The sequence below is a fragment of the Lottia gigantea genome (genome assembly GCF_000327385.1).
Source record: "Lottia gigantea unplaced genomic scaffold LOTGIsca_12, whole genome shotgun sequence".
Taxonomy (NCBI): Eukaryota; Metazoa; Mollusca; class Gastropoda; family Lottiidae; genus Lottia; species Lottia gigantea.
This window is the reverse complement of record NW_008707225.1, coordinates 2,307,311-2,334,051: the sequence shown is the minus strand read 5'-3', so window position 1 is coordinate 2,334,051 and position 26,741 is coordinate 2,307,311. Positions and strand designations below refer to the sequence as shown.

General features: G+C 32.9%; 2 protein-coding genes across 2 annotated transcripts; both read right to left on the bottom strand.

Moving 5' to 3' along the window:
• Positions 1–1,208: 1,208 nt before the first annotated feature.
• LOTGIDRAFT_212481 (hypothetical protein) lies at positions 1,209–7,908 on the bottom strand (the record flags this gene model as incomplete). Its single annotated transcript, XM_009048175.1, has 10 exons — positions 1,209–1,374; positions 2,185–2,270; positions 2,546–2,821; positions 4,035–4,130; positions 5,560–5,840; positions 5,962–6,043; positions 6,330–6,379; positions 6,672–6,765; positions 7,054–7,161; positions 7,714–7,908. The coding sequence occupies 10 exons, from the start codon at positions 7,906–7,908 to the stop codon at positions 1,311–1,313; spliced, it is 1,332 nt and encodes a 443-aa protein (XP_009046423.1). The 3' UTR covers positions 1,209–1,310.
• A 9,057-nt stretch (positions 7,909–16,965) lies between these two features.
• On the bottom strand, positions 16,966–18,857 carry LOTGIDRAFT_156908 (hypothetical protein; the record flags this gene model as incomplete). Its single annotated transcript, XM_009048174.1, has 2 exons — positions 16,966–17,378; positions 18,779–18,857. 2 exons carry the CDS (start codon positions 18,855–18,857, stop codon positions 16,966–16,968), a joined length of 492 nt encoding a protein of 163 aa, XP_009046422.1.
• Positions 18,858–26,741: the final 7,884 nt, after the last annotated feature.

The following is a 26,741-nucleotide window of genomic DNA, read 5'->3' as shown; positions in this document are numbered from 1 at the left end:
CAGTATCAGAAGTGGTGGTCCACATTGGGAAACAGTACAAGATGATGTGATTCCATCAGAGTAACAGTATCAGAAGTGGTGGTCCACGTTGGGAAACAGTACACAATGATGTGTTGCTATCGGAGTAACAGTATCAGAAGGGGTGTTCCACGTTGGGAAACAGTACCCGATGATGTGTTTCTATCAGAGTAACAGTATCAGAAGTGGTGGTCCACGTTGGGAAACAGTACACGATGATGTGTTTCTATCAGAGTAACAGTATCAGAAGTGGTGGTCCACGTTGGGAAACAGTACAAGATGTTGTGATTCCATCAGAGTAACAGTATCAGAAGTGGTGGTCCACGTTGGGAAACAGTACACAATGATGTGTTGCTATCAGAGTAACAGTATCAGAAGTGGTGGTCCACGTTGGGAAACAGTACACGATGATGTGTTTCTATCAGAGTAACAGTATCAGAAGTGGTGGTCCACGTTAGGAAACAGTACAAGATGTTGTGATTCCATCAGAGTAACAGTATCAGAAGTGGTGGTCCACGTTGGGAAACAGTACACAATGATGTGTTGCTATCAGAGTAACAGTATCAGAAGTAGTGGTCCACGTTGGGAAACAGTACACGATGATGTGTTTCTAACAGAGTAACAGTATCAGAAGTGGTGGTCCACGTTGGGAAACAGTACACAATGATGTGTTTCTATCAGAGTAACAGTATCAGAAGTGGTGGTCCACGTTGGGAAAGAGTACACAATGATGTGTTTCTATCAGAGTAACAGTATCAGAAGTGGTGGTCCACGTTGGGAAACAGTACACGATGATCTGATTCCACCAGAGTAACAGTATCAGAAGTTGTGTTCCACGCTGGGAAACAGTACAAAATATTGTAAACAATATTTTATTCATAAGAAATGGATTAGGGAACAGGCTTTCACCTATATGACCCATTTCCTTCGGAAGATGTCGTGTTGCTTCCAGGGTAACAGTACAAGAAGTTGTGTTGTCGATGGCTGATAACTAAACTTTTTAAACAACTGACTGATTACAGAGGAATTATGTTATTAGCTAGATTTCGCTGATTGAAGTTTTCTTGAATGAACACGTATTGCTTCAACTTCACACCTATGTAATAAATATATTATATTCATTTATACACCATATGATAAAAATGGCAATTTGTGGTGTAAGCTCAATTAAAATCAATAGCAAATTATATAATGTGTCAATTTTTTATAAATAATACTGTTAATAATACAATGACTAAATTACAAGTATCACATATATTAGAGATGATATTAGCGATTCTAGTGTGAACATGTCAGGATTTATCCTCAGGAAAGGTTTCATCTGTCTTCTCGTTATCTTTCTTCTGTAGGGCATCTCTGGAATAATATGATAAAAGTGTTAACAATGGAATGTTTATGAACGGGCTATATATTTATTAATCCTAGTTTGTAAAATCAACAGCACAGAACGATGCGATTCAACCAATGCAAATCCTAACTATTACTACCAACAACTACCAACAACTATACCTAGTTTCCCAAATCAGCATCCGTTGGAAGCGAACGTTAACTTCGAATTAGTTTCAAGTCTCATTTTTAGTGCTTGTGGTAAATTTAGATATATCAAGAAATTGGAAAGTACCATATTGTACTGTATAATTTGATTATTTAGGGGCCAAAACTTAGAAAACGCTTAAAAATCGGTAAGGCCATAAAATTTCAAAATGGATTACATACAAGTCTTTGGCTGCATAAAATGCATTTTCCAATACTAAAAACTGTTGGTAGTAGTATACAATATAAGTACTATTAATTCATACCAGATAGCGTAACTAATCTAGAATTATGCCGGCCAATAATATTAGTGGAAGCTTATCACTGTTCCATTTGAATAATCATTATACATGTATCAAATAAACGATATAATATTTATCTGAATAACACGAATTCGGCATAAGAAAATAAAAGTCCCAAGGTTTAAGCTGATAACAACCTACATTTTGAAATGAGGTTAATGTACCAATGTGTAACCTCACCACAAGAGATACTATACAAAGAGATACAAAATCATACAGAGACCATAATTTTATCTTCGTCTGCATCCTAAGTTAGGTTAGCAAAAGTTCGTCTCCCGGCTCTCTAAGCTAATAATGTTATTGGGATGATTGAAAAAAGGTATAAATTTACCCCAAATAAATTCTGCCTGATTGATCTTTGGAAATTTTCTCGAATGTGTCTTGAAGTTTTAATTTATCATATGGCACTGCAAGTTCCTGAAGCATAAACGATAGATGTTTTAATGATCAATTTTAAAACTATTACTTTTAAGAAACTACCTATGGCTACAAATCATGTATAAGTATAATCTGGCTGATTCTGCTTGATTGACGCTCCAGGACTCGAGATGTTCCTCTCTTCTCGAAAGAGCACTTTTAAGATTTCAAAGACGCCACATTCTAATAAATCTTTTAGTCTAACCGACATTGAATTTCAATTCTAAAGAGTAATAACGATAAAAAAAATTGTGCGACTTTTCAAGTTTACTTACGTCCAAAGCTGTAATGAAGTCTTCAGGTGAAACAGAAAAGCAACCAGTAGGATCATATCTTGAGAGTATTTCAATCAATCTTAAATCATTAACTACAATATGTCCATCTAATATTAACACTGGTTCTTTACGTTTGTAAGGGTCTATAGCTGGCTTTGATAAATCATGGCCAGTATTTCCAGATCGTATTATAGGTCCATGTATTACTTGAAACTCCTTTCTTTTAGCTTTGATATCTTCTACTATTCTTAAAAATTCATATTCCACTGGAATATCCTAGTACAATAGAAAATATATTATCGATTTTAGTTTCAGTCTAACTTGAAACCGAGACACATTTAATATAGCCACGTACTTTGAAGTACACGCAAGAATGTACACGAAGAAAAATCATGTATACAGTAAACAGAGAAAAAAATGTTTCATTTGACAAACGAACATATAGTTTGCGGAGGCTACAATGCTTGTGCTTTATCCGTAATTCCCTACATCTGTTTCTGTAATTGTACCAAAGCCACAAAATAAAGATGGAAAATAAAATACATAATCTGAGAACAATCCTTGATTACAACTCAAAGTTGATCAATGTGAACAAGCGAACCATGTACCACTGTATGTCTGTGTAACTATCGACTGGACTTGTTAAAGCAATAAGCTTAAGAAGATGGAAATAAAGATATTTTTATTGGGCATCATTTCGAGAACTATTTGATTGGTGTAACATCCTTATAGTTTGATCTGGTCCAAATTTGAACAAACTTGATACACCCAACAAGGACCTTGGTTTTCGTATAAATCACAAAGAGAAACCTGACCAGGGGAGTAAGAACATGCTTCGACGGAACACATGGTCAAAGATGATGGTCAAGTAGCAAGATCAATTCGGACTCAATTTAGATTGACAAATTTGATAAGCAATTGGTCGCACCAATTTTCATTTTGTCTCATAAATTTTCCATTACAATCATTTAGCACGAAAATGGTCTGGTACTATAGCTATGAATGTTCACAAAAATGAATTTGATTCTCTTATTGTAGCGATAGAATCACAAAATTTACTGCCATGCAGTCCAATGAGAGATCAATGTATATGTACTACTCGATTTTTCTTGATACAATAAATAAATCATAAGGGAATTTGATAAGGTACTATAGAATTTTAGACGTTATCTTACTACATTAATCAATGAAGAGTGGTATTTTTCAAACTCAAAATGGAACTAATTTCAAATAAAAAATACGCCAACCTAATTCAGTTCACCTACATTCAACTACAAGAATACTTGAAACAGGCAATTCTAACATTCTTATCAATTCGGCTTTGCGTTTTGCCACACATGGTTTTACAAAAAAAAAGTTTGTCTTCACAGTGTATTTCGAAGCATACACTGCCAAGAATATGTGCTTACATTTAAAGAATCAATATCCTAATCTAAATCAGTGTGTAAAATCAGTGAAGCTGGGCAAAAAACTTATCCAAATTACTTACCGTTAGATCTAGAAGCTCTAATTCACAATTAACATTTGTGTTAATAGCAGTAGCTAGACAGATAGCACCAGTAGTTGTGATTAAGTTATTTCCCATCTAAAAATAATACAGACATTAATTACTGCCGTTTTAATACACATGGTAATTGAGCATAAAATTGGCGGGTGAAAATGTCAAATACTAGATTGACTTTTGACAAATCAGGCGAATAAATCTAACGCGGGTTCAACGTGTCCCATACGTGTCATATTTATCGAACTATATTGAACCTTATGTGTCATCCACGATCTTAAGTAAGCGAATTGCCTGTGGTTTTCCACTTTCAACTGAATCTGAAACCTTCACATTAACGCTACCTTTTTATTATTTATAATTCTCATTTCAGATGAACAAAATAGTTTAAAAATTAACAGTATTGCAACAATCATTTTATGCTGGTCATAACAGGACGATGTTATTTCAGACTGTTTCTTTGACATTCTCCAAAGGCAAAATTTAAACAAGGTTGCGTTCTTGGAGTTGCGATCAAAACCCCTGTCTTTTAGCGAATTAAACGTCTGAAATCAATGTTAAAGTCAATGTGTTTTCGATAGCTAACCAGGATAATTTTTGTTGAAATGTAATGTAATTCTTTTCTGATTTTTGTTGTGTTACTGCGACAAACCCGCGATCTCGGGTAGAGTGAGCCCTTTTAAAAATTTAGCACACAGTACACCTCATTCATTAGATAGTACATCTACTCATTCAAGCTCAAGGATCTTAATATGAATGTTTGCTTTTAGAATAAACCGAAATCAGATAAAGCTCTAGTTCAACTTTTCCAACTTTAAAGAAAGCAACCAAAATCAAATTTGAATCTATGGACAATTCTCTGGTGGAAGCTAGAGATTGTTTTCAATATCAAAATGGGTCTAAATATAATATAACACTTTGGATATCCCAGCTAGAACCAAGGTCTACTCCACAAGTCCATCATTTCAGAGAGGTCGTATAACGTATTAAAAGTGACACAAATAGTGCACCTTGACCTTTATCAATGATGATGTGGCTGGCTTTCACTATAATTAAGTAATTAAAGTCTCAGATATTGGAACTAGTCCGAGTTATGATCATATCCAGTTCCTTCATTACTACATAGTTAATTATGATGAGCAATATTTTATTGAAACTTGTTTAGGCTCACACTATGGTATCGACTGATTTAGACAGGAAGTGGCATGTTTAGTATCTATTACCATGTACCATACAATTTCCATGGTCTGATTGGTTATTAGATGTCTTCATGAAATATGATGGATGATTGTTGATTGACACTGTATCATTCTAGATTGCAATCAAGGTCAGTACAATTTGGAGTAATATAAGATAAGTGTGTGTGATTTATTTACGAAATAATACGCCATTCTTCCCCCAAAAGTGAAAGACAAAGAAATTTAAATACAATGTTTTGCTTTCACAGTTCAGTGTTTCAAAACTGATATTGCACTACTTTTGATTAAACTGTAAAACGATTTTTAATACTTACGCGTAATACTTTCAAGGTATCGTTGGTTTTAAATGCTTTGGAAATCTTCTCAGCAGAAGTTAAATTTAGTCTGTTTCCACTAATGTCTAGTTCTGTTAACGATTGGTTTGTAGCTAGAGCATCAGCTATAGCACATCCACCTTCTGGACCAAAACCATTCCATGCTAACTTACAGACTTTCAAGCCGACATTTTCTTTTAAACCTTTAGCAATTGCACAAGCACCAACCTTCCGGACATGATTCCAACTTAGATCAAGGGAATCAAGTCTGTCATTCGCACCTAGAAGTAAACGGAACAAGTCAGAAATTTTCCATTCATATATGATTACTACCAGAGGGAAAAGTTGGTTAGTTCTCAGATCAGCACTCCGACTGTTTATGAGACAAAGATAAAACATTACCTATTGCCGGCCCAAGTTTCTCTCCACCAGGTTCACCAAACCGATTATGACTTAAATTCAAATGTTTTAAATTTTTACAATTCTGAAACAAAAGAGAAAAAAAAAAGTCTCATCATAGATCTTTGCATACTTGTTCTTTCATACATGCAGTAACTTTTAATTCTATTCTATTCATATGGCATGTAAAAATCATTTACATAAATCAATATCCTTCATTAAGCTTAGCTTTTTGGACAAAGGTTTTATATATTGAATTAAATATGTTTGTACCATGTTATTAGTAGTTGTGATCGTATAAATCATCGTAAAATCCATATAAAAACAAAACAAATTTGAATTTGTCAAACTTTAAATCAAAGGAACCTTACCTCGATAGTACCGGAAATACAGTCCGCACAATTATCATCTATTTCATTTCCTGAAAATAATATTTCGCAAATTAGACAAAATATTTGGCTAAGCTAATCGATCATATAGGAAACGTAAATGTACATATAGTTCCTGAAATCGGTGGCATTATTTTATCCATCAAGCTATGCTAAGCACAAAAACAACTTTTTGTGGTAAAAAGGGGTCAATATGTCCATATTGTTCTTTAAAATTACTTTAAGATAAAAATCTTGGGTTTTAACTAACCTTATAATTAGCAAAAAATAGAGAGCGTTTCACATTTCTTATAACGTAGAGAGGAACGAAAGAAAAACATTTACCCGATAGATCTAAACTACGTAGACTGCCATTAATTTCTAAAATTTTACAGATTGATCGAGCACCATCATTACCTAGTTTGTTATCACCTAAACCCTAAAATGGATAGAAAGATAATTGAGCACCATCATTACCAAGCTAGTTATCTAGACCTTATAATGAGAGAAATATAGTATGTCGTGTAATGGTTTTGATCAAGCTGGTGTTGTGAAATATAAAATTTGCCAGACCAAAACGTTTTGACACTTTGATTTCTAAGAATTAAACACCATCGTTGGATCATTGTAGTGCTATCGAGTATAATTCCCTTTGTTAGAGTACACTTTGTTTATAATCAAGGTAATGCTATTATGATAATAGTTTTTCTATAAAGTAGAAGCTTACCAGGTCTGTGACATAGTCGTTTTCTTCCAACATTTTAGCAACACAACGAGCACCTTCAGCCTTTATCCAATTTCCTTCAAGATTAATCTTTTCAATATGGACATCATCCTAAAAAAATTGTAATTACAATGCTTAAACGAAATCAATGTCCTGAAACATATCCGTTTGAGCAACCACTGTTTTGAGTAAACCGTAGGAATTGAAATGGAATAGTACGCTGTTTAGTTTTCACACGATTTGGCTTATGTGGGCAGATTATGAGATACTGGATTTAATGGTTGAATTTGTTTACCATCGTCGTGAGGTAAACCTTTCTTTAAACGAGACAGCATGTAAGAGGTTTTTCCTTTCATCTTTTCATTTGAAAATATGAAAGTACTCTTTCGATGCATGCAGGGGTCGAAACATCGAGGTAAGAGCAGTAAAGTGTATTGTACTATAAACTAATACCCTCTAGCAGCAACCCAGAAAATACTCACATCCGAGCGATGGTCCGGGAACATAAATATATTAACCATGTGGTTAGATTGTAATACTAAGTTTAATATCCATATTATTATGCATATTTATCCATGTTCATTCTGAGCTCCTAATCTCATAAAAGCTTCTAAACCTTAAATGAACTTAGTATACATTAGTATCACAAAATAAGAAACTGACCTTCAATATAAGAGATATAGCTTTAGTTGCTGATGAATCTAAACCATGGTATTTCATCTGAATATCAGTATCATTAATATGACGTATGAAATATGATATTGGTACAATTCCTAGATCTTCACATATCTTTTTATATTGACAAACAACTGGATCCTCTCTATCTTCATCATCTAAAATCAGAACCACTGATTGCATATATATGCATTTATAACAAAATGAAACGGGCCTTGGTTTCTTTTCCTATCCGAACGACAGGACAATTACACACTTTCTCTGACCGGAGGTATTACCTCATTCCATGCTGTGGTCGAACCTTGAGGTTTTACAAAAAATTGAGTTACATACACTTTTTCAGATGACTGGATTACAACAATTATATTAAGTTAGGTAAAGGGTCTCCCAAATGTACAATCCTGGGTTGCAGCAAATACTTTATTGAGAAATTTAGAAGAGGTAGTTGAGATCGGCTGGATATATCACCAATTTGTTACAACTGAAGTCCTTTTCAAATCAGAAATTGCGTGGCTATTTTTTTTAGTAAAAGGACATAGAATTGTTTTCTGTTAAATAATAAATAAATACATACCGTCCTCTTCGAGATCAGTGTCCCAATATTCATCAAGTTTACTATCACTAAGAGGTTCTGATATTGCGGGTTCTAGAGCGACTGTCTGTGATTCAAACTCTCTGTCATATAAACTATCCTCGGAATCAGAATCATTCATTTGATCTAAAGGTGGTGAAGTGATGAATTCCTCTACTAATTCTGTGATTAACACGGATTGAGGTTCTTCAATTAATTTCTGAAGAATTTGAGTCTCTTTCTCTTCAGTTTCTTCTATAACACGAGTCGCCGTTTTAGGTGTACGGATTAGCGTGGCCCGTGACGTTAACGTAGGCATTCTCGGTGTTGAGGACGGTCTTGTAGAAATTGCTTCCATAGCACTAGAGTCAAACAATTCAATTTCTTGATCTCCACTACCTTGTACAGGAGAATTTCCATCACTGAGAATATCCACTTCTTTTATCGTATCCATAGTGTCTTGAATTGATATTATCTTACTGTGTGATTTAATTGCATCATAGGTTGCCTGGAATATAGAAGGTATTTAAATATTTATATAGAAACATTGTAACAGATATAGATAAGATAAACTCTCTCGTTAAGAAAGATACTGTTGTGAAAGTGGAATATAAAGGGACTAAACTCCTGTTTCCGAAACATTTGTAAGAGAGTATTGAAAATTGGTATTCTATACATATATTTTGACTCCTAAGCAAATTTGATTGTAATATTATTCACAGTATATTAGTTTTCTTCAAACCTATTAGCCCGTCATTATTAGTCCGAAATGGAGCAGAAAACTATGACGGTTAAATCCATAAACCTTTATGTAATAGAATACTTTTATGGATCAACCGAGATTCAGAAAGGTTACAAAACCAGAGATTAATTCAAATATGGAAGGTCAGATAGACTATTCACAAATTAGGTCAAATTTTCACTCATTTAATTTAAATCCATGCCTCGATATATTCCAAAATCTTGTGAGATTATCACGTATTTGAGGACGTTAGTGTGGATTTAATTGCAGGGAAATCTTTTTTGAATCCATTGCTGTTTCGATATATGTTTTGAAGAAATTATTAGCCTTGAACAAGAGGAAAGGTTAGCATACTTCAAGGAATATTTGTATGAACACAAGCACGCAGAGAGACATATCGTCCATATTCATTGAGCTAGGCATAAAAAGATAGTATTTGCATAGTTTAACAGCTTACCTGTATCAACTCTTGATATTTCATAACGTTATATTAGATCCAAAGTCAAAATCGCCTCCAAAACACATTTCAACATATTGACGTATACATGTCCACATATATCTATAATAGTAATGTTTGTTGATACCACTCAATGTACATGTCTAAACAGTCCTTCTATTCAATATAATACGAAATGCTTGACTGATTTGATTGAGTTTGGAATAGGTTTGATTATATTACAAGGAGTGCGATATATGATATAATGTGATCAAATATATTTAATATGTCAAACAGTAAAATCTGTTTAAGGATCAAAAGATTATCCCTAAGCTTTAATCCTATGTTTATAATATTATGTGCCCGTATTGTTATATATACTATTTACCACAAAGCATAATACCTAGTGTTTTATCATTGTTTACTTCGCATTTTTCCTTTTAAACAAAACTAGATCGATAGGATTAAACTATCATTTTACGGTGTTATTAAAAACATTTTTGCTGTTTACGGAAATCAAACTATTTTTTCTTTAAAACTCTCAATACGTTTGTTTGTTACAGATGTAGCATGATCTGACCTCTGATATATACAGATAAGTAGGTATGAGCTCAGAGCGTCCATGCAACAGACTGAACATGACGACTGCTTGCGAAATCTGAAAGAATATGGTCTCTCGTTGATTTTTGTCACCTTGGGCACGGTAGTCGACTAGAGTAGTTGGTTGAAAGTGTAACATCGCTCCCTCCTGACGACTGTAATGTACACCTGATGAGATTCTTTAACACACTCGAGCCGACTTTCATGTTGTTCATATTTAATATAGGGAAATAATGAGAACAAACCTTACTGTAATAATCACTGTGTAAATAGCCAGGAGTAAAAAATGGTTGATAATTGACGTGATAGAGATAGTAGTAAGATCAATATAATATATTCACTACAGATAAAACTATTGTTAAACAAATACAAACACCATTTTACTTTATCGAAATATGTGGTCGTTGATCGTCACTGATCATTTCTATCTCAAACGTTTTTTGACTGAAAGGAAATAGAGTTGTTCATATTACTGTTACGCAGTTAGACTTTGTAAAAACCTGCTTCAGTTGCTCATACTTTAAGATCTTGTCATCGACCAGGGCGGTTGATCGCAGTTGTAAGTTGTAATCCGTCAATTATCATTTAACTCATGTCGATTGCAACAGATCCACCTTAACGCTTATATGCTGTATATCTAGGTTTCTGTTCCGTACATTTTTCAATGTATATCCTTTTAAACTAGTAAGAAAATGATTGTAGATATGAAGGATCTTCAAATTTCAAAACCAATGCAAGGAAACGCAAAATTCACGACTTACTAAACAACAGAGATTCCAACAAATCTAAATCAAATCAATCAATCTGAATATAATCAATATGTTACACGTTTAACTTCCAATCAATTTCACACTACACCAGTTACTTTATTATCTGTAGGAGATATTGTTTCTTAGAATCAAATGCACTAAATACCTATGTCGATACATATACATACGACCATTTTCATGCAGATAAAAACACTACCAACCCTGTTTTAACCAACATTTGACCAGTTTATGACGGTTTTAGTCTGGGTTCTTTTTCACGAAAACATAACTTAAAGGATTTTATTGTTCCAAAAATTGGATGGTCACTAAAATCGACTTTAAATTCTTGTAATCGATTATTCCTTTCTTGAAATATTTATTGTATCTCAGTCTTGTATGTTTGTAGAATCGAAAAGATATTATAAGGATTAAAGGGAGTTAATAATATTTTCGTAGGTAAATCAGACCATCATTAATCCTTTGAATCAAGAAATCAGTTCGGTAATTGATATTTGTAGGTCTAAAAAATTTTTTGCTCAAACATGGAAAAAATATACTGAGCTCAATTTGAATCCATATTGTATTACATTATATTATATTAGAACTATACCTAAACTCATCCTAAATTTATACAGAGTCCAATTTGAGTTCATATTGTATTACATTATATTATATTAGAACTATACCTAAACTCATCCTAAATTTATACAGAGTCCAATTTGAGTTCATATTGTATTACATGTATATTAGAACTATACTTCACTAGAAATCATACTGTAGTTATCATGAATTCATGTTGTACCCAATTATAATTCATACTTTACCCAATTAACATTGATATCGAACTCATCCTAAATTTATACAGAGCCCAATTTGAGTTCATATTGTATTACATGTATATTAGAACTATACTAGAGCTAGAAATCATACTGTAGTTATGAATTCATGCTGTACCCAATTAGAATTTATTTCGAACTCATCTTAATTAAACAGAGTCCAATTTGAATCTATATCGGACAAGATTAAAACTATACCTAATCTCGAAATAATACTGTAGCTGTCAAGAGTTCATACTGTAGCCATTTAGAATACACTGTACCAAATTCATGTTCAACTTGTACCCTTGTAGAATCCATGCTCTACCTAACTTGAATTCTTACTATAACAATTAGAATTCCTACTACATGTTTCTATTAATCTGAAATGTAGGTTTTTTAAGGACATAATAAATACCACTAGTGTCAATATTTTTACTTCATTACGCCAACTAGTATATTATTATATATATAAGCCTATAATCACAGATCAATGAACGTCTCTGATTTATCTAACTAATGAATGAAATATACTAACAACCATCTATTTAAATTGAGGCTATAAAAGTAGGTTACAGTTTTTGAAATAAATGTGAATGGAAAATATTGATTAGTGCGAGTCCAGTCAAATAACAAATTACTCTTGTTTGTTGAAATTCTGTTGCCATAAAAGTAAACTAAAGGGAGACGAAACAACCAAAACATCTTTAGGCAAGACGCTGATAATTATTCTTCAGTTCCGAAACACTTAAAAAAAATAAGTAGGATTAAAATCATACTTTTTGCTTATAATCTGCAAATATCTCACAAACTCGAAAAGTTGGAAATTTGTGTACTTCTTCTCACAAAATTTTGCCTCGCATAATTATTCTGAAACTTCCGCGAATTTTTTTTGTTAAAAAAAATATTATGTTGGGCGATGCTATTTTAAAATATTAAGACATATATGATGTAATTGGTATACATGTGGGAATTCTTTCTTACAGTAGGCAGAATTGGAGAAAACCCAGGAAGTCTAGGGAATAAAAACTTCCAGTATCCATGTGTTAAGACCACTGACCGCGGTTGTGAAATCATAGTTTTAGCTATCAGCTTCATTAAAATAGCATAATAATCTATACATAAACTAATACAATACCTAGTCAACAAAATCTTGCAAAGATGAGAGAAGAGGCGAATAAAGTGCATTAAACGACAACCTTTTTCAGAGCACCCACATACTGCTATTATAGACAGTAAAATATTGAACCGCTGATCGACATTGATGTCAGGTCTTAAAGCATGCGTTAATAATATCACAGACGGACTATTGCGATCTGATATGGTGTTTAGTTGCAGTAATGGAATGGATCGGTTGTCAGAATATTTTCCGGGAGGGGGGGGGGGGGGCGTTGAAGACGCCACTTTTCACAAAATTAGTTAGCCTGATAAGTCCTTAAATTAGTGACGTCATAGTGACACATAATTTAAGTGAAATGTAAATGCGGAATACCTCTTTACAATCCCTTTAAAACTTCCGTTTTTATGAAACCGAAACGTTACCCTCAACCCCTTTAAATTACTTAATTTTCGCATTCATCAGACATCAACGAAAGGTTAAATAAGATTGTAAATGTCTGTTAAGTTTGTCATTAATGTCATTATGCCAGCTGTTCTGACTTCTTAATCGAAAGATACACGTTTAGATTATCTTACACTTGTGGCATGGAATTCAAATTGAAATTATTGAGTCAAAAGTACAATTTAAATAACATTGAACCCGACGACGAATATTTATGTATTATAGAAGTACTGATAAAGTAAAGATATGGTCCGAAATAATCTCTGAATGTTATTCAGACGGTTTACTTGCTTCCGTCTGAAAATAAAAATCAGGCACTTTCGCACAGTCTTGTCAGTGATACACTTATTTTCATCGAATAGTTCAGATGAGTATTATGTCAGATTTTCCAGATCTTCTGTTCTACCACATTCAAAAATGTTTGAAAGATCGAATGTACTTTCAACTGCTTTCTGTTACCTTACATCCAAATAAAATTAAACGTGCCAGACGTCGGATTTCCATCCTTTAAAAACATACAGGATACATTATATTGAGCTCTAGGAATTTAGGAACTCTACCAATCTGATTGTACTGCTGATTTATTAGGGTGTTTACAAATACAAGCTAAGATTCAATGCACCTTGAGTACTCAAAATCATTAGGAATCTGTCATACTATTTGCCAAACTTTTCATTATGGGCTACAAAACAATGTTAGACTGTAGAGCCATTTAATCAATATACATAAATCGCTATAGATGCATTTCAAATGTCAAGTAAACGACAATTTTCGCTTCCGGTGATTTGTTTTGAACAACAAAGTACTCATGTTATATATAATATTGACAACTGGCGATCAGAGCCTCACCTTCGGGTATACCTGGCGAAACTTTGCGTGTGAAATCAATGGCAATGAATGAATCTCAAAATTGAAGACGGTATTATGTATAAATCAAATCTATAGATTATGCCAGTGTATAAATTCTTTCAGATAATGAATCTGAGCCGGTGAATGTGAAAATCACATGCAGCAGTTTATCAAACCGTTTGTATTTCCAAATGATCGAGTTCACGTGTGTGCCAGTTATCTGTGCTCAGGTTCAATGCGTTATTAAGAGCACCTGTAATCACAAGTTGTGAAATATAATAACTCCTTCGCCAAGATAATTAATACATTTCACCTCACAGACTTCTAATCCTCGAGGTTTTCTCTTTGACCAATCCTTCAATGCCTGAATCTTTGCAGACAGAAACACCTACTAGATAATGCTGAGCCCAAGGGAGACCTGGCAAACACGCTTGTTATTAATGTTAAGGCTATCATATACGGGTCGTTATTACAAAACAAAAATATCACGTGCCACAGAGATATTTTTGAGAAAAAGGTATAAGAACTGTTGTCTTTCTTCATAGACTAGATGCTGATTTGAACTTTTTCAAAAAGATTTAAATTTCTTGTGACTGGTATAAAAACATTTTTTGAAAATAGCTTTTAATAAACACATTTACAATTTTTATACGATATACATGTACATTTCAAAGATAGACTACCATCATCAAATGATCTTCACCTGTCACTGGTGATTACGTATATCATGGGTTCACAGATTGGTGGTTGGGGATGCTGATAGTGTACATATCAGGGTGAGTCTTATTATAGAAACCAATTCTAAGCGTGAATTCCATATCAAAGATATTCTCTAATAAATAATTGAGACAAAAACCTTCCAAATGTAAAAAGAACTATTATACTTTTGACATATTTATTTCTAGCTATAAGTGCCCCGACAATCTACACTTGAATTACTGACAAAAAACTGTCATTATCAATTCGACATCCCATTGTTAAGTAAAGTAGGGGAAGTCATTCTAAAAGAATGTATTTGAATTGTTAATTGGTTTCCGAACATTTTCATTATGTTAAGTGGACAAAACCATGTCTGAAATTTCTTAAATAATAACCGAAACATAATGAGTTGTTATACTCGGGGTTAATTAGTGTGTAAATTAGCGTCTGTGTCCGTGAATGGGCTCCAAAAGTAGGCATAAATACACTATTACCTCTTTCGCAATGAAAAATAATACAGTTCTATCCAGTTCTATCCGAATAACTTCCATTTACTTTTGCATGAAAATAAACTTATTCAGTTATTACCAGAAATTATCCAGATAGAAAAATCTACCTGAGAAGTGGATTTCGTCTGGATACGATCCAGATAGGTTACAGTGCGAACCAAACAAGAGGTTATCCATATAAGAATATCACGTGAGTAAACACTTCAAAATGGCGTCTTCTGCTCACAGGGACGTTATAATTGAAGAACTTGAAAATCACAATAACGGGATTAACGGTGACAGGACGTTTTACTAAAAAAAAGTTATCTTAATATCTTTTCTCGTCAGTGTGAAAGCGGTTATCCAGAAAGGATTGCAGGGTAAAAGCAAATCGATTCTAACTGAATCGGATTTTTTTATTCGGTTATTCGGAATTCAATAATCAAGTTGTGCAGTGCGAAAGTGGTATTATTTTTAATATTTGGGTGAACACAGTATTGATTACGACTTGCAATAACAATATCTACACATGTCCTGAATTTAATAATAAAATCTGAACAATAATAAAAGAATAAAAGGTGACAACGACAAAATTATATTTCATGAAGTTTAAAACATTTACGACAAAATCATTATCTCTATTGACATTAAAATTTTCAACGTACCACATCATTACACCAAATTTATCCAAATCCATGAATGGTAATGCTAGACTGAACTAATTTTATGTTTTGGAACCGATTTGAGGCAATGTTTCCGTTGTCTGAAAGACTTTGGTGATTTGAATGTAATGTAGTACTTGAAACCACGAATTCCGTAGATTGGCATCATATATACTCTCGAAAATTGATAAACGCCCAAAACGTTACAAGATTGAGTGTTCAGAACTATTTCCAGAAAATAAAAACAAATAAGAAAAAACATAGAAACATATATTCAAAATATTGAGCTAGGGTGACAATCTTGGTAACGAAAATGCTGTACACAAGTTGGTCCTTTTCCAAACCATTTACCACAATCAACTTTATTTGATAATAATCGGTTGATGGCACCTGATTCTCATACGAGACAATAACTTAAAGAAAAAAACTTGTTAAAAACCATATCTGTCTGAAGTATGAATGATATCTTACAGTTATTCGACTGAAATGGCCCTCTTACTTGGTTTTCGACGTCATATCTTCAAGATCGTGTATTTGGAGAACGTCACGAACTAAGTTATAAATTATGGTTAGTAAAGAGCTCTATAAATAATTAGGATAACAAAACAAAGGATATACGTGCACAAATTAATGAGACAATACAAACTGTTTGAACCAAAATTGGAAATGTCTATATTTTACACATCTTAATTTTAATCGTATTCAAATTCGATCTTAACTCTGACTGTTAGAAGTTCTTCAGCTTAGAAAGTAGAAGTTGTCAATATAATAATAATTACAGTGAAAGGCAACGTTCGACATAGTGTAGTAATTTATCAAACTATTGTTCGTTCAACTCGTTCCACAAACTTTTTAATATAAGTCATACAAAAAGCACAAATAATTTCAACGATTATATTTAGAATGCATTGAACTGCATTGAATCACTTTGGAATTGTGAGGTACCACAACTGATCCTAACTGATCACTGCACATTTGTATGCTTTGTGTCAAGAAAGGTTCACAAAGGTGAGTGTGTTTCGCAATATTCACTCAAACTGCAATTTATATAACATCCTAATTTCGCATTTATCGTTTGCCTAATCCTATCAAATTCATCATAGGATCAACGTTTTTCTCTTGAGATTGTTTACTCTCTCTTTCTCCCCATGCAGGGTCTCTAGAATATTTCCACAAGTTACCACGAAATTTATAATCTGAGGGTGGTTCTTCGTCTAATGCGTGTAGTAATAGATCGGAAAGATTGTTGCTCACACTATCCTTAAGGATTCCTAGAATATTCCGCCTTGGACGACGCCTTTCCATTGTCTTAACCATTCTTTTTAATAGCCGGAGTCGGTGGCCTTCAAATAATTTAGGATCGTACGTTTTAAATTCTTCATTATCATTTAATTCTTGATTGTCTCTACTTATTTCTTTTAACATTTTCTCTGTTGTACTCGTTAATGACATTAAATTTTTAAACTCTCTGTCTCCGGTATCTACAAAATACAAACAATACAAATTATTATAAAACAGTAAAGTTGTCACAAATTTGTATCATCCTTTGATGTATGGGTTATAACTGCAATTATAAACGTAAAGCTCATGGCGCTCAGGGTCCCGTTTTAAAATCAAATTCGACAAGATTTGTCTTAAGTGTGTAATTTTACATTGACAAAATAATACCAAACATAATAAGACAAAATTGATTGCAAGATTTTTGTGAAACAGGATTCTGGACGTTAATGACGATCTTCTAAAATTCCATTAATGCGGTTTTTGTTTTAATTGTTTGGCAACAATACGTGATGATCACTTGAATTCTGGTAATGAATCGGGAAGATTTACAATCTGATAATTTATCATTAAGATGACTACATCATTAGAAGAATTGTTATAGGTAGGCGATATTGAACTTTATCAGTTCTATAAGTTAATATTAATTAATAAAATTTTCCTTCAAAGATGTAAAAATTATCACTTGTCTTTTAAAGCCAGTTTTCCAAAAGCATCGTCAATTGCATTCAATGAAAATTGATTCGTTCTATTGCAAGCATGTGGCAGACAACTATCAGCTTTTTGTTGAAGTAGCTGGTTTCAGATCTTATATGTCTGATTTCACAAATTATCACGTTATAAAACAATTAACCGTCACGATTCAGAAGTTCAGTATTATACTACTTCCTCTGTTTCCGCCAAAGTTCCTATGGGATCGAGAATTTATGCTATGTCCATTTCCAAATGAACATTAGCGTCATTTAATCATTTTGCATTAGTTAAGCCTGATTTGAGGTTCTCGTGCTACTTTCAATTTCAAACTATCAACGTTCATTGTATGGTTTGTAACATAGCACTGGTGAAAGTTTTAGGCTTCCTCAGAAATATATATTCTACACCTAAGAACTTGAAGTTTTTTTACATTGACAAGATTCCACGATTCCACTTACAATTCAGAAAGTGAAATACAGACATTACCAAATATTTCACAATTTCAATTAGTTTGCTGTGCCCAACACGATTTCACAATATCCTCCTGCGATATGGTTTTCCTTTATACATACAATTCTGTAAGTATAACCTATGCAAGAATACAGATAGCGTGGTTGGTGATGCACATTTATGCTGATCTAAGAGATATTATTGTTACTGTCCATATTAAAATCAGAGCACACTCATACATGACATAGAAAACGTCTGAAAAGAGTTCAGGAGCTCGATTCATTCTTTTCAACGATCGTACATATATCGCAAAAATCGCTAACTAAAATGTTTGATTATGAATCCAGTAAAGTCCTTTTCGAGCAAAGCCATGGACAAAAACTCTCAAACAATTAAACAAATGATTAAGGACCCATTTACGAAATTGCCAACGCTGAATTTCAAATGAAATTATTCTTACCTTTTTTATGTATAAGAGCACTATTACTAAAACAAATTAAAGCAAACACCATTCCTAATATTGATATATGTACATCCATTTTACTCTGAATTGTCTGAAAAGTAAAAAAAAAAAACAAATACAATAGAATCGTAGTATTTTTCACTGATCATTCATAAGTACTATCACACGCGTTAATTATCTTTCTAAATGAAATAAGTAAAGAGAATAAATTGAAGATTTCTCTGTAATGATGGTACTTATGACACGGTATTTATTGGATATTGCTTTTCAGACGATCAAATTGGATACTACAACACGAATGTCGACAAAAATTTCAAAATGAGTTTTAATCTAACAAAGGTACCAACTAATGAAGAGTTCTGAGCTCTGTTGTGTTTAGTACAAAGGAAAAACCGTTGACTCTCCTCTTTCTAATATATAGTTGTTACAAAGCAGTACATACTCTCTGCAGCTTTAAATGCATAACTTGTATGTAAGACACTATTTGAGTGATTTCTATATTTGCTTAAGTGGTGTTGAGATCGCCCATTAGACGAATCCATTTAAGCAATACAAGGTCGTATTTTTATTTTTATTTTTTACAGCCGACGCTACTGGCCTGCAGCTATCTGAAATGTTATGAAGTTAATATTTCTGGAGGGATGATTATGAGACTTGTCATTTAGAAGCACTACTTAATTCTTCGCCATACATTCTAATTAAGCGTTCAGTAAGACACTAATTATTTCAATAGACCTTCACTTTGCAATACATTTACTCGAAATAATTAAAATGTTCTTAGACTAATCGACGCCATCCATATTGTCGGGTTGCTCAATGAATAATGATTTGATCAAGTGCAATCCTACATAGTCTGGAATAATTTGGTATGCTAGGATAGTTTCTGTGGACCTTTAATGCATCATGTAACAGGTCCAACGAAAGGAACAGATTGGAACAAATACCATTGACAAAACATGTCCAGGGAAGCGGATATCTGAACAGGTCATGAAATGGACAAATTTGTGAGCAATGTTTCACCAGGATTACAGACTAGCCAAAATAGTTCATCACCAATTGCAACTGCCACTTCAATGTACATCCAAAAGGAGTAGGGCACAACCAAAGAAAAAATATATTGGGTAGCACGTAAAAAACGTTATTTTATAAACGACAGTGATATTGAAGACCACTCAAAGACTCGCAATCACTATGCCCCTGATATTACATTTCAATAAAAATTATACATACGTACTAGGAAATTTCAAAGGATTACAGGGGATAATATTAATTCTACATCAAAGAAACTACCGGAGAAATAAAAATTACACCAATTTTTTCTAATCTTTTAACCACACAGAGAGTCATCGGCATTGTCTATTATATTTCGATTTTTCAGTTAAGGGTGGAATAAATATGTAGGTTTTAATGATGTTGATGTTCGCAAAAATATCGATGGGTTTTCAATTCAAGGAAGCTGTATAAGAGAAAGTATGTCCTTGCGGGGAAATCTAAATTGGCTAGTAAAGATAGTTCGTTATAAGAAACTCGATGGCCATATTTACACTTAATGAACAAATTTCTTATTGGAAAAATTGTTTTGTTGATATGAGTGTAGGTGTAAATCTAGACGACATTTTCATTGAAAACAATTTTAAGAAGCTAATGAAAAAGTGGTTCACTTGAATTTGTAGGTTTTCAGTAGAACAATTACTATCTATCAGATACAGGGTTTCGATACGTTCGTTTTAATAGTCAATAACATGTATTTTTAAAGTGATTCCTAGTTTTAATACATGTTATACCATTTTTACTATACACAAACTGTTAATAGTAAAACGTTAAAAATTCGCCAAAAAATTGTTAAGACCTCCACGATAGCTTGAATTTCAAAAGAAGCTGTCTATGAGAATTTTCTTTCTTTCTGGTAGCATTAGACGAGCTCAATTCGATTAGATTTTGGGTGAGTTCGCTTACTGTCCTCATGCGCATGCCTAGCTGCCCTTTTGATGATTTTGTATTAGAAACTCGCGTCAATTAGATCTCTATGTCATATTATCCTAATGAGAAACATATTTATCTACTTCTACTGGTGTTATACCATTAGCATGCAAACATAAATTTCTACGATTACGTTGACGTTTAACACAACCTCACTAATCAAAGATTTTGTAACTATCGAAATGTATGTAGAAATATGTTTTCAAAATCTAACCTACTCTCTTGTTGACAGATTATTCAAATCGAAAAACTTATAGCGTAATAAAAAACCGAACTTGTATGTTATTTACCTTGGAATGTTTAGATATTAATAAAGTATTATTACCACTACATTGAGATTAACACATTCCACGAATTCTATCAATTTGTGACAATAATTTCTCAAAAAATGATACTACGACTATGTTTCAATTGTATCGCAAGCGTAATAATTCAGACATCTTACCGTAGTCAATTTCAATTTACATAAAATTAATTGGCAAAATGCGAGTTAGTGCTGAAAGTAATCAGACAGTTATGTTTCTGTGGTGTTTAGTACCGAACTGTTATACGAAACTATCGTGACAGGGGCAACAACTCTTGTCTTATCGGATTGTGACACGAAATGGCAAATCACCATTACCCAAAATTCAGTACATATACTATGTTTCTGGGGTTTTCACAAAGCGATAGACATATGAAACTTTCGTGTCAGATAGTGACATGCTAACGCAGATGCACCATCATCTCAAATCCAGTACAATGTTCTGAGGTTTATCAAAACAATTGTCATTAGAAACTATCGTGACAATGAACAACTCTTGTCTTGTCAGATTGAGAGACGATAACACCATTATCTAAAATTCAGTAGGCCGACTATGTCACTGACTTTGTACAGGAGAAGCCATGTAGTGGGCCAAAGAGATGGTTATAGAAATAGCTAGTTTTCCTGTTAGGTGGATGAAGTCGTGGGTACATTTCCTGACTTTATTTTTAATGTCCTGATTTTTTTTAAGAAGGAAATGAGATGGTTATTGACAAAATTACAAAAAAGTGTCCTATTCCGTTATCAGAAAGTAGTATAAAAGATTCAAGAAATAGATGCTCAAAGCTACTAGAGTACTTACTACTTACTAAGTCATTGTTTAAAAATATTTGACTCCTTCGCTGTTACACCAATCTTGAAACAATTGGATTTATGTTATTAGGCGTTATAAATTTAACGTCTCAGATCATTTCAATATGTACATCATATACTTTCTTTCTTGAAATTTTGTAGTTATTCAAACCAACTGAATACTTCCCATCAAAAACAAATACAGTGAAAATAGGTTAAATTCTTTCATTTATATAGAGCAACTGCTCTGCAAGTATGACCTACGTATGTAGGAAGTTTATCATTATTCTGCACAACTGTACTAAGCTTTGAAAAAAATATGAAATATCTGTAAGCTACAAAATATTTGCAGTTAATTTCCGTTCTAAGAATAACCAGCGCGGAAAAAACAATCTTGAAATGATTCTAAATGGATGATATTTTGGTTAAATTGCACACATCTTCAAAGTAAATGATTTCTTTCGAGTCACTTCAGAAAGTATTTGTGTTTGAAGGATATCGTTAGCAATGTCATTAATTTCAAGAATTGTCTTCGCCACATAAATATAAGTTAATAACATTTTGAGTTTTTTCTCAGATTGTATCAATAGGGATTCAACGATCAGAAAATGCCATTCAAATATACATCACCATATCGCTGAAATTGTTACAGAAACTATGGACCGTCTACTAACAACTGTGATCAATTTTACAGTCTCAGATTGATTGCAACGAATATCTACTCGAACCGGGTCAATATTTAAAGGGATTGCAAAGATTTTTTCTAAATGTTTTAAGTGTATCAGGGACACACTGATAGCATCAATTTCTACCATTCCAATTTTCAATCTGATGTCTTTTTATTCCCACAATTCCACTAAAACTAAGTGTTTAATGACGTTACTAATCGATTGTAATTGTAAATCCGATTTTGACCAAAACTGACATGAGTAAATTAAGGCACAAGTACACGTACAAGTTTTCAACTTTGAGTCGTAAATCTAAAATAATCAATTGACCCCCTAAGATATGCCAAAACTGGTCATTTAATATTCAAATGAACTGTATCAAGAGGGACTGATTGAATTCAACCTTTCTTTGATTGTTGCAGACTTTCAGATAATATTCAAAGATGTGAAAGGGTCCCGTAAAGGACCATTTAATTTTGGTTAAAAGACCCACACAATTTCATTCGATAGGTATACAATAGATAGAACCTATAGAAATAAAAAATGAAAGGGTAATAACTAAGCCAAGCAACAAGTGTTAATAGTACACGGATGAAGATTAATATATTTTTAGAAAATATGATAACCGACATTTAACAGCCTTGGATAACTTGGGGTTTGATACAAATGAATATAGTAAAATCAATGAAGTCATTAAGTGCCTATTAGCATAGTAACATTGCGGGTCCGTGTGACCATGAATGGACTTAACCTTCTAGTCAAAAATAATTACTATTCTAAGACCGTTTGTTTGTTTAAGTATAATAATCTTTTGAAAATACTGATACTGTTAATGCTCCAAGGGCTTTCCAATGTGTTACGGTTTTTTTTTTTGTAAACAATATTTTATTTCGTTAAGAAAATGGATTGGAGAACAGGCTAATGCCTATATGTGTTACGGTTAATTAACTTAACAAATGTGTGTGTGTAGTTGTTCTTTAAATTGGGCACCGAGTTGTTCAACCCGCTCGCCGATTGACATTGAGCGCCATGTCATGCCTCAACTACAAGTGATCTTACTTTAGAGGACCTAAAATATTTTGGGCAGAGAGTCAACAACTTCAATTTCGCCTCTCGAGAAACTTTGTCTCAAATCATTCATGCACATATTGGTGTTTAATATACCCAATGAACATCCAGATAAGGAAAAGCCTATTTCATGCAAACAAGTGTATGATTTAATCCGGAAAGCCTTGTTCACTGAAACAGAATAGTGTAAGTTGTAAAACATAGTTTTTAAGATTACGAGTAGGCACTTAAGAAGAAACCATGTAAATTTGCCCATAAACACGAAACTTAACAAATTTAGCTTTAATAACATACATCTTATTTTTCTCCAATGTCTTGAAAATCAATAAGCTTATTCATTTTCAAAGGCAAATGTGTAAAAAAATCAGGTCAAACAAAAAGTGTAATACCCTGCAGAAATCTACCAATTTTCAGTGAGCGTCAACAACAATGATTAGAGAAGGTAAATTTCGTGTAATTACATTATAAATTACACTATACCCAACAACTTTTTTATGTCGAGCCTTGGGTAATGTGAACACAGACATCAGAGAAAAGTAATGTAATCAGAAATAATAGCCTCGATTTCCTTGCAACTCTATTTCCTTTCTTCCCTTTATCCTCTTCTCAAAATCCATCATTACAAGGCTTGCCTTTTTTCAAACAATCTAGTCTTTGCCGCGGTAAATGTATATGTCAACCTTGGACGTATAGAAACCCACTCGGTATTCTTCATATACTCGAGACCGTTATAATGGTAATCGCCAATTGAGCATATAAAGATTCTAATCCGCATGTAATATTTATTGTTTTGAGATACAATACTACCCAGCCTACATTCAAAAAGAATTTGGTCGCCGAAATATTTGTGTTGATAGCGTTCGTATTACTTTTCAGGGTGAAATTTACACCGGAAGTGACATGTACATGCTGTAAAGTTCTAATGAAATGACAGCACAACCTTAACCAATCTTAAAGTTCTAAGATGTTAATATTTACGATTTTTATTAAAAACGATGTTTCTGACATCGAGCCACGAAAGTCCCCACAAAAATACATTGCTTAATAAATTGTACTGACAATGAATATGTGCACTGACATATATTTGATCTGAGCAGAATATTTCTCTGTCGAAGAAGATAATTGATGAGAAAATCATGATATAATTCAACCTATTGACATTTATTGTTGTGATTAATTGTATTATTTTTATCATGTAAAATATCATCTTTATATAATAATGTTTGAATTGTCCTTTGGGTGTTTTAACAATAATAACAATTGTCTACGGGCAAGAAATCAAGTGATTCTGTTTCTTAAACGTAATTCAATTACACTTCTTGAGAGTAAAAAAATAAACAATAACATAAACTGAAGCACGTGGGTTCTGTTTTGTGTCCTTGAATTATATTTCCCTGTAAATAGTGAGGCAGATAACATTATCATTCTTTTTTTTATAGAAATCGTAGTAATGGTGATACAAGCATAAAACTTGGCAAACATGTGCTTCAATTAATACTTATCAAATCTTGGCACTAGTGTTACTATGTGTCACCAATCACTTCTTCATCAACTTCCTGCACAAATTTGGAGAGCAAAATTGCGCCAAGTTATCTTCTAGAATGCAACCCACTTCCCTAATATGACTTTACTCACTGAGTCACTTAAGTTACTTTCTAACTACCCAAAATCACCCTCGTTTTATATTGACAAAATTCCCTTTACTTGTCTATAGTTAACTGTAGTAAGTGAATGATTAATTCAAGGAAGCCTTAAAGGTCTCAGAAACGGGAATTTTGTTTATCTAAGCCAATCCTTCAAATCCATGTGTATCCATAATTATCCGCAATGAATATTAAGATGACGAGTCGTTATATTAAGATACTCTGTGATATAAAGAAAACATATTTATATAAATAAAATTTCTAGTTTGAAGTATTTTTACAGTAATTATGCGATTTTCTTATATTTCTGGTACTCTTGAAGACTATTTACCTATATTCAACACTCAACCTCCCAAAAGGGCACTCGTCCCTTTAATGTATATTGTTCAAAGTAGATTAAGTTTTAAATCATTAATACTATTTCAAATGAAAATATGAATTTTGTTAAATAACAACTGTTAAATTATTTCATTTTAAATTCGACTAAAACAATCACACAATGAAAGGATTGTTGAAGGCATACTACTAGTAAATATGACGTAATAAAGTCTAAAGAATTCCATTACGCAACAAGTATGAAATAAAAAAGCTAAATTTCGTTTACTTTTTTTTATTTAATGTACATGTATCATCTGAAATGATCTACATACGCAGTTGCCCACATTTATTGAATCATTAAATTAATTAAGAGCAATGAATCGTTCATTGACCGAAGAGAATAAGAATTATGTATATTTGGCGTGTTATGAAAGATGACAACCAATACACCCTCACATTTTTGTTTTTGCCTTTATTCGAGATAATTATCATGGGAAGATTTCATAATTGTGTCTTCGTATGTAATAATAAATATAAATCATATCTGTGGTATGTGCATTTAATCTGAAAGTATACATACACATCGACGTATGAAGATATTAAGGCATCAGAAGCTGTCAAAAGGTACCTGATTCTATTGAGGTACGTACGAATAGTGCGAACTTTCGTCCTTAAAACAATAGTTACCTGTGACATTACAAAACTTAAAATAGGATTTGATAAGAAATCGACCTTCGGACTGTCCGAATCTTAATGAATGTGCGCGGATTATGACATCTGATCAATCGTTGATTTTGCTACAGACAACCATGTTCACCTAGATGCAATTCATAAGTCATTTGTGAAACAGCAGACATCCATAAAGAAAAGCCTTGCAGACTCTTTTCAATTAAATTTAAATCGAAAGATTTAAGATAAATAAAATCTGCGATTATAAACGGCGGATATCGCACTAGTTTCTCCAATATTCTGGGTATCTGAAACAGGGTGTGACTCTTTCGCTTGTTTTCAGAAAGATCATTGTGAATGAAAATCATAGTATTTGTAATAATGACCTTTGTGGTTAGTGTGGTAATGGGCAGATGTTAGAGGCAATAACTGTTAATAATGTGTCTAGAACTTAGCAAATGATCATTCAGGGATTGTCGTATCATTTGAACATGGCAAGACCGTTTAACCGTAAACTG